Raw genomic sequence first — 9,601 nt, 5'->3', positions numbered from 1 at the left:
TGAGCCAGATATGTCTAATTTAAATGTTTATTGGTTTATGGTGGTGCCCCAGCATGGTTACAGCCTTTGGGGTGGAACCTGGCATGGGTTAGACAGTTTGACAGAAGCTGGCCAGCCAGAGGCTTGCACCAAGCTCCAATTGTCTGTTTTTGGCATGGTTTCTACAGCTGGATGCCCTTCTTAACATCAGCTATTTTACAGAGTGTACTGGGTACCTTTTACATGGTGCCAGCGTGGATGCCTTTTTATGTGGTACAAACCTTAAAAGAATAAAGGAAGTGAGGTAAGAGGTTATAGGGAGAGTTTATGGAAAAAAACAAAAGACGAAGACGGGTGGTGTACAAAACAAACAGATGCATTAGTATAACACTCAGGAATAGAAAGTCTTTTACGTTTCGAGCCTACGCTCTTCTACAGAAAGGGACACAGAAAAAAACAAGGAGGTTATACTTACACTACGTGATCAACACTATGTTCAGAAACAATAAGGTGAAACATAACATTGTGTTTGGTGTTGGAGTAAATACTGTTCATAGTAGCAATCATCCCGCCTATTGTGTTCTCATCAGATGCCAATATCACATGAACAGCATTAGTTAAGTTGGGGGACAATTTTATTTTAGAGCTCTTGAGACCTATAAAATAAATGAAAATTGCAACGTATGAACAAAGAATGAAAAGGGTTTGCTTTTAAAGTTTGGTCTTTAAGTCTTCGGATACAAACCTGCTTGATCTTAAAAGAGAAGGGAGAAATTGTGTCAGAAACTACGATGAGATGGTCATGGCAGGAAGGCCTTTGATCATAAGTCTGTCCAATCTCATGGCTGAGCTTAGACTCAGTAACAACTTTTACAGATGATTTGCCTTCAGTCAGTTTTAGAAAGATGGAAGACACTCAAAGACAAAGGAAGGCTTTCTCTCTTTTGCCCTTTCTCTCTCTCTTTCTCTTTCTGTAACAAACACACCTGCATTCATAAGTACATACTACACACACACACACACACACAAGCCACCCAAAGGAGCCTTTACACAGATTCACACAACCATCAAAAATAACAAAGGGCAGCTATGTTGCCCTCGAATCACCACCACCATCACACAGACACACCCCTTTAATAAACATAAATATATATATTGTTACACCAGAAGACATTTATAAAGAGAATCCAGTTTACCTTTCTGGCTGATCCAAGGCCATCTTTTAGTACCTTTTATTGCTGGGAACCACAGGTACAGCAGGGTCAGCAACCACACCAAAAAGATACCAAAGCCAACTGTACAAAAATAAATAAATAAATAAATAGGTACCGTTATTATTATTGTTTCAAATTTTGGCACAAGGCCAGCAAGTTTGGAGGAGGGGGTAAGTCAATTACATCAACCCCTGAGTCTTCTATGGCTACTTATTATATTGACCCTGAAAGGAAAAAGGGCAAAGCTGACCTCAGTGGAATTTGAAACCAAAACATGAAGACAGACAAAATGCTGCTAAGCATTCTGCCCAGCATGCTAATGATTCTGCCAGCTCACCACCTCGTTTTTTAATAATAATAATAAGTGCTATCATGTACATTGTTTTGTCTTGGTATAAAAGATGGGCTACAGCACAGATTTGCTTGTCAGTTGTTTGACCAAAACCAGTTGAGCATGTCCCTTGGTGGCTGATGATATGTGCATCTCTGATCACGAGCAGAAGTAGTGGGGGAGCACCATAGCCATGTGTTGAGAGGAATTCTAAGAGGTTTGGATAATTCACCTTTGAAAACATGGGTGGTTCATTCAACATCCTTAAACAATCCTTATTCAGGGACCTTTTGAGTGGGATGGGCTACTCGACCAGAAAAAAATTCTAACTGGGCCCCACCTGCAAGGTCATACGCTGTTTAGTTTGACCATGTCCCTTAGAGGCTGACGATATGTGCATCTCTGATCATAAGCAGAAGTAGTGGGGGAGCATCATAGCCATGTATTGAGAGGAATTCTTTGGGGTTTGAATAATTCACCTCTGGAAACATGGATGTTTCGTTTAATATCCTTAAACAACCCTTATTCAGGGACCTTTTGAGTGGGATAGGCTACTCGACCAGAAGAAAATTCTAACTGGGCCCCACCTGCAAGGTCATACGCTGTTTAGTTTGACCATGTCCCTTAGTGGCTGATGATATGTGCATCTCTGATCACGAGCAGAAGTAGTGGGGGAGCATCATAGCCGTGTGCTGAAAGGAATTCTTAGAGGTTTGGATAATTCACCTTTGGAAACATGGGTGGTTCATTCAACATTCTTAAACAATCCTTATTCAGGGACCTTTTGAGTGGGATGGGTTACTCGACCAGAAAAAAATTCTAACTGGGCCCCACCTTCAAGGTCATACGCTGTTTTTCTTGATATGAGATCACCATGTCGCGCACATTTGGTTGTGATGCATGTGCCTAGTGTACCCTTATCAGATAGGTAGTCATGATAGGTATACTGGGTTTCGTATATTTTACCCCTGTGACACTTTGATGGCATGCACTGCTCTCTCACTCAATAATAATAATAATGTTTTCTACTATAGGCACAAGGCCTGAAATTTGGGGGAGGAATGCTAGGTGATTACAGTAACTTCTCAGTTAAGTACGCCCCTGTTCAAGTACCCACCCCAGATAAGTACGCACAAAAGTCTCCAAGAATCCCAGTTTCAAGTTTATCAACGATTTATTCTACGGTAACATTAACAAACATCTAAATAGGTAATAAATGGCTCACCCAAACGCTTCCCCTTATTTTTGCTTGACATCAGGGAGAAAACTGACAGGAAAGAACACAAATATGATCCAAAACCAGGTGCATACAAGAGCCTTGCTGTGAACGGCTGCCTACGTATATTTGCATAACTTATTTGCTACCACTGTTGCTAAGTACGCACAAGCGGTTGGGTTCAAGTCGCATACTTAAGAGGGAGATTGCTGTACATCAGCCCCAGTGCTCAACCGGCACTTACTTCTTCAGGATTTCTTTCTACTATAGACACAAGGCTTGCTAGACATAACTCCACAAGTCAGCGTAACTCAGACACTGCACGATGTATGCAGAATGGTTTTGTCGTTCTGTGCACGTCTCGGAAAGTCCTGCTTGACAGCGCTTCCATGCTTGTAGAGATTATCTCCGAATGGGAGTGCTCCTCAGTAACACTGCTAGGCCAAAAATTTCTGGAAGTTATCTATGGTAGGACTAGATCCAAAAGTTGTCTGAAATAAACCAGGGAGTTCATTTTCACCAATGCCAAGAGTTTACGTGACAATATCATCACTCTTACCCACCAGTAGGTTTCCATACAGTGCTACCATAGAACTTGGTGCCAACCATATGACCAGATTGGTAAAGAGTAGTGAGCACCTAATGACATTCTTGATGTCAAGCCCCTAATAATAATAATAAGGGCACTCAGAGAGTGCAAACCTCTGCTAAGACAGTACCAACATCCTCTCAATGATTAGCCAGAGATGATTTTTAAGATGAGAATATCTTAAATGAACTCGACTGCTCTCACAAACGAGAATACTAAAAATGAACCCGACCACTCTCAAAAATTAAGTAAAAAAAAAAATCCAGAATCCTTGTCCGGTACAGGATCGATCCCAAAATCTAATCACTATGTGCCAGTAACAAGGTCAAACATCCTTGAAAGTTTCATCTGAATCCATCTGGTGGTTCTTGAGATATCTTGTCCATGGACAAACAAACAAACAGGACTGAAAACAATACCTCCACCTTCGCTAAGGCAGAGGTAATAATAATAATAATTGCTTCTAACATAGGCACAAGGCCAGCAATTTTGAGGGAGGGTGTAGCTAATGCTAGACTGGTGCTTTAGTTTATCAACCCTGAAAGGAAAGGAAAAGATGGCCTAGGCAAGATTACATGACTGGTAACTGAACAACTTGAGTTGGATCAGATCACATGGATTGACTCACACCATAAAACTACACAGTGCTGAGAGGAAGAAAAGTCCTGAAGCATCAAGGGTTGGTTTTCATGAGCACTTGAGGATGAGCCACTCTTCCTCATGATCTTCAGATATGAAGAAACTGCCATCATCATTATCATGCCACTGATGTTGTTCCTACTCCTGGATATGGCCTTGTTATGGCAAGGAGGCTTGTGTTCTGCAGATCTGAGAGAGCATTAGCATTGGGAGCTTTGCTCCTGGTAAGGCCACCCTAGGCAGGCTAGTCTCCTGGGGAGATTCCAGACTAACACTGACCTGCAGCACATTGGCTCAGAACCTATATGGCAGCCCCCATCATCCAACTGTTCTGCAAAGGACCAGCAACCTGCCCAGGACTTCAACTTGTTAAAACACCAACATGAAGAAACTAAAGTATTCAATATTAAAATGGGACCATGCATGACCCCAGACTAACAAGAATGCAGAGGGGCTGGCATGGGACAGCCAACAATCACTGGTGGACCTGGATGGCTCTACACATGATGGTGCTTCTGGGACCACTAACCTAGGATGGCTCCCATCAAGCAAAAGCATGAGTGAGCAAGTGATGTTATTCAAAAGGAACGGCTGCTATTTTAGGGCTGATAAAACTGTTACAGCATAAAAATCCAGAAAAGATGCCTCAAAGTATCCTAGTGGATTACATCAAACCCCCAGTTCTCAATTTATTATTTATTATTTATGCGCCTTTTTCAAGCCTAGCCAGGCTCATGGGCCCAGTTTCCCGGTTTCTATGGCATATGTGTTCTCCCAGCTGGACTGGACGCTAGTCCATCGCAGAGTTACTCAAGAAACAGGAATAAAGAGAGTACAACAGGGGTCGCCACCACCCACTGCCGAAGCCTCGTGGAGCTTTAGGTGTTTTCGATCAATAAACACACACAACGCCCGGTCTGGGAATCGAAACCGCGATACTCCGACCGCGAGACCGCTGCCCTAACCACTGGGCCATTGCACCTCCGCCAGTTCTCAATTGGTATTTATTTTATCCACCCAGAAGGGATGAAAGACAAAGTCGACCTGGGCAGCACTTGAACTCGCTAAACACATTTAATAGCATCAACTTTAACCACTCCCGTAAAGACATTTTTAGGGTCCTAAAAAGACAAAGATGAGGTTCAGAAAATATCGTTTTGCTCATTTTTTTTTTAATATTGATTTTCAGACATGATTGTATTTTGCTTTGCCCCTCCCCTTTAATGTAAAAAAAAAAACTTGGTATACAGCTGGTGAGGCTTTAATTATAAGCCTGCTTAGTAATCAATAATAATAATGAGCCAATGTGGGAACCAACCGCTGTGTGTGTGGTCGCTTGACTTGCTAAAAATAGCAACCATATCTAACCTCAATGTCACTCTACCATATTAGGCAATAACATACTGGGTAATGTAGTCAAAGGGGGTTGGGAAAAGGATGCGATGGTCACGACCGGATCGCATTTGATCGTGAAAACTGACGAGGTTAAACAACGATGGCACAAAACAAAAGACCGCTTTAAAAAGAGAGGAATAATGAGAATATGTAGAGTTCGTTAATTACTCAGTGACGTCACAGTTTAAATATTAACAGCAAGGGGTGGAGGAGGAGGAGGAAACATCAAAGGAAAATTTCCGTCATGGCTTTTTATTTTCTTTATGTTATTGCAATTATTTCCTGCCGTCTTCAGAGACGAAGAGAGAGAGAGAGAGAGAGAGAGAGAGAGTTAAAGAAATTCTGGCAACTGTGAAGAATTACGTCGTAAATTCGAAGAAATGAGGAATCTATAAAAATATAAACAGTTTATTTGAAATACCGAAACGAAAATGAAATGTTGTTTATTATTGGTACGAGAAAAATTAATCACAAAAAACGTTTATAAAAAAAAGTGGTACGACTTGAGAGGAGTGGTACCGGTGCGCGCACTCGTGTACTCGCGCATCGGCGCTAACTAGTCGTGACTAGTCGATCCTACAACGACTACCTAGCAAGGTAAATAAAACACAAAATATATAATTTTTTTTTACACAAAGTAAATAAAATACAAAAATACAAAGTAAGGATCGACTAGTCACGACTAGCTGGCGCGGATGCGCGACTACGGGAGTGCGCGAACCGGGACCACCCTTCTTAAGTAGTACCCCAAAAAGTCATATCAAATCTAAGATGCAATGGTGCATAAGAGAGGAATCAACAGCAATTATGGACTTTCTACGATGTTAACAATCATTGCTGCAACACTTCTATAATAAATATTATTTTGTTTCCGTTGTTGTGGTGTATAAAAAAAAAGTACTGGGAGATAGGATGGTGGGGAGACACATCACTGTCCCTTATTTATTCCAAATTACGCCCTGTAATTTCTGCACATTTACCGAAATATTCGGGACACGGCGATGGAAGACTAAACTTAGACAAACCACAGCGAGAAAAATTTGGTGAAAGAGAGAAATAAAACGAGAGAGAAGATTTTCTAGAATTAGGATGGTTTTTGTATGGTACTTCTAATAGGTGTGTCACGGAAAGAAGCTGAGTCAACAATATAGTGGTGGGAATTCCAAACGAAGGACTTTCCAAGTGCAAAGATTTCTGACAAATGGTCCTTATTTAAAACTAAATGGGAAATTGCTTGGCTAAGCACATGGACTCAGTTTCTAGAAACAGCACCTTGGTCAAATATAATGCTTAATTTGCCCATATTGTTGTGGATTCAACATGCATTATCTCTTAATTTTAAGGTGGTGAACTGGTAGAAAGAATCGTTAGCAGACCGGAGAATATGCCTAGCGGCATTTCGTCCGTCTTATGTCCTGAGTTCAAATTCCGCTGGAGTCAAATTTGCCTTTTATCCTTTTAGGATCGGTAAATTAAGTACCAGTTGAGCAGTATGGTCGACATAATTGACTAACAATCTCCAAAAGAACTTCAGACTTTGTGCTTAGAGTAGAAGGGATTATCTCGTAGCGTTGAGATTTCGATGATGTGATTGTTTATTTTTATAATGAGTTGCAGGGTAGGTGTTAGAGGTTTAGATGTGGTTAGTTTGAATATAAAACAGATAGATTATATGGCACGGACATAGTCGGTTTCAATGCTGAAGAGTAGGGGAAAAGTTTAGCATAAGTTTTTTGTGTTTATCTATGGGAGTGGTAAATGAGTGAGTAACAGAAATTTGTATGTTCTGGCGGCAGAAAAGTAACAAGTCCGGACATATAAACATTATTAAAGTTGTCTGTATGCTATGTCTAGGAATACGTGTGAAAGGAGAGAGATAAACGTAAGAACTGTGACGGAATGGGCTGATTATAGTAAACAAAGATGAGAGAGAGAAGTAAAAAATAAGAGGAGAGATAGAGGAAGAACGAAAGTACAAGGAACAAAGAGAAATGTAAGGTGTTACATACATATATATCAGTGCTTTTAAAAGTTTTTGCTGAAGCGGAACCCCAAGGAAACGTTCCACTGGCTCGAGGAACCCCTATGCAATAATTTAATTGTCTTATGCACACATATCTGTACAGGAGAATTAAAAATTACTGTCGATTTTAGCATTTTTGTAACTTCTTGCGGAACCCTGGTTGAAAACCACTGATATATATATATATGTGTGTGTGTGAAAGGAAAAGGTGTTCAGAATGATGGATGGTTGTAAAAAATATATATTTATTTACATATCACTAAATAAATATATATTTTTACAACCATCCAGAATTCTGAACACCTTTTTCTTTTCATATGTATTAAATCTGTACATCACCCCCAATACTTCTAACACACACACATATATATATATATATATATATATATATATATATGTGTGTGTGTGTGTGTGTGTGTTTAATGAAATTGGCATTCAACACATTTGGTGCAAGTTAGAAACATAATTTAATAACAGTTTGACTCAGCTCCATAAAAAGTTACGTGGGTTCGCGGGCATTGTTGACAGGCATCAAAATAAATAAAGGGAACAGCTGACAAAAAAAGAATTATAAAAGCGAAACGCCTTATTTTTCTTTTTAAAAAACTGATTTGTTTATCAACTCACCTCTTCTGACGGTCAAAACACCCATTTTCTGACAGATTATGACTAGAAAAAACAACCTATAGAGTCAGTGTATTGTTTACTGGGCTCATGTCAACAACACGAAGAGCATGAGACGAACACGTAGGCACATGTCAGCAAAAAGGGAGGAAGAAGAAATAATAATAATGAGATTTAAATAAAACAAAATTTGGAGAACATCAACAACAAAAAACGTGTCACTGGATCCGGAAACGGTGTAAGCAGTAGACTTGTTCCGTCTGTGTATAATGACTCAGCTTGGCGAACATTCGGTATAAGTACCGTTTTGTACTCTTTTACCCTCTTTTACTTGTTTCAGTCATTTGACTGCGGCCATGCTGGAGCATCGCCTTTAGTCGAGCAAATCGACCCCAGGACTTATTCTCTGGAAGCATAGTACTTGTTCTATCGGGCTCTTTTGCCGAACCGCTAAGTTACGGGGACGTAAACATACCACCATCGGTTGTCAAGTGATGTTGGGGGACAAACACACACACAAACATACACACACATACATATATATGACGGGCTTCTTTCAGTTTCCGTCTACCAAATCCACTCACAAGGCTTTGGTCGACCTGAGGCTATAGTAGAAGACACTTGCCCAAGGTGCCACGCAGTGGGACTGAACCCAGAACCATGTGGTTGGGAAGCAAGCTTTTTACCACACAGCCATTTGTAGTGAGTGATAGTGTGAGAGATTGACAGAGAAAAAGAAACAGACAGAGAGAGGGGGTTAGGTATGTATGTATGGCTGGATGGATGGATGGATGGATACATATAAATTTGACATGGGCGATTCTTTCTTGTCTTGGGATTCACGGTCAAACGGGCGGGTGGAACTGCGTGGAAAATTACACCGATGTGTAGAATGATCCAGTGGTGTTGCCGGGCTTTGTATTTTTTTCATAGCTCCCATGGTTACCAAGATAGTCTACTGTAATAATACCCTTGTGTTTATGAATGAGAAAGGAAAGGGTGATAGATGAATAAGGAAGTAAGGAGTGATGTTATACTTGGTAGTGGGATGGTGAAAATTGTACGCTGAAAAATAAATCAAACAGCATTTCAACTCTGTGTGAATATATGTGTATGTATGTAAAAGGGAGGTATCTGAATGCTTGTGTGTGTGCATGCGTATGTGTGTGTGCTTGTGTATGTGTGGGTGTGCGCGCACAATAGAAGTGGGATGATTCATCTTTCCTTAGTATTTCAGCTTATTTTTCGATTTGGTTAAATCTTGGCCGGTCTTTTGGGGGCGGGGGTAAGTTATTTTTAGCGTTTTGACAGGAAAAAGTCATTCTAAAATTGTTTTTTAACATAAGCGTGCCCAAACAAGTCAAATGCTTACACACAGCAGGTTTTACAGCCACATCATCCAAACAGACCGGTGAAATTGAGCTTAGCTTCTAGTATATATATATATATATATGGTGACACGTAAAAGGCACCATTTGAGCGTGATCGTTACCAGCGTTGCCTTACTGGTACCTGTGCCGGTGGCATTTGTAAAAAGATTCGAGCGAGGTCGTTGCCAGTACCGCTTGACTGGCCCCCGTGCCGGTGGCAT

The 9,601-nt window shown here is 40.6% G+C and overlaps 1 protein-coding gene across 1 annotated transcript in view; it reads right to left on the bottom strand.

Moving 5' to 3' along the window:
- The window catches only part of LOC115217973 (glycosyltransferase 8 domain-containing protein 1), a 27,195-nt gene extending 18,943 nt beyond the window's left edge, over positions 1–8,252 (bottom strand). Inside the window, exons 1-3 of the mRNA XM_029787703.2 lie at positions 8,014–8,252; positions 1,176–1,274; positions 455–635 (exon numbers count right to left, since the gene is read on the bottom strand). Of these exons, the coding sequence (XP_029643563.1) occupies positions 455–635; positions 1,176–1,274; positions 8,014–8,038 (305 nt within the window). The 5' untranslated portion in view covers positions 8,039–8,252. The remainder of the gene's footprint in view (positions 1–454; positions 636–1,175; positions 1,275–8,013) is intronic.
- Positions 8,253–9,601: the final 1,349 nt, after the last annotated feature.

The sequence above is a fragment of the Octopus sinensis genome, linkage group LG12 (assembly GCF_006345805.1).
Source record: "Octopus sinensis linkage group LG12, ASM634580v1, whole genome shotgun sequence".
Lineage (NCBI taxonomy): Eukaryota > Metazoa > Mollusca > Cephalopoda > Octopoda > Octopodidae > Octopus > Octopus sinensis.
The sequence above is the reverse complement of the archived record's forward strand: the minus strand, read 5'-3'. Positions and strand labels throughout refer to the sequence as shown.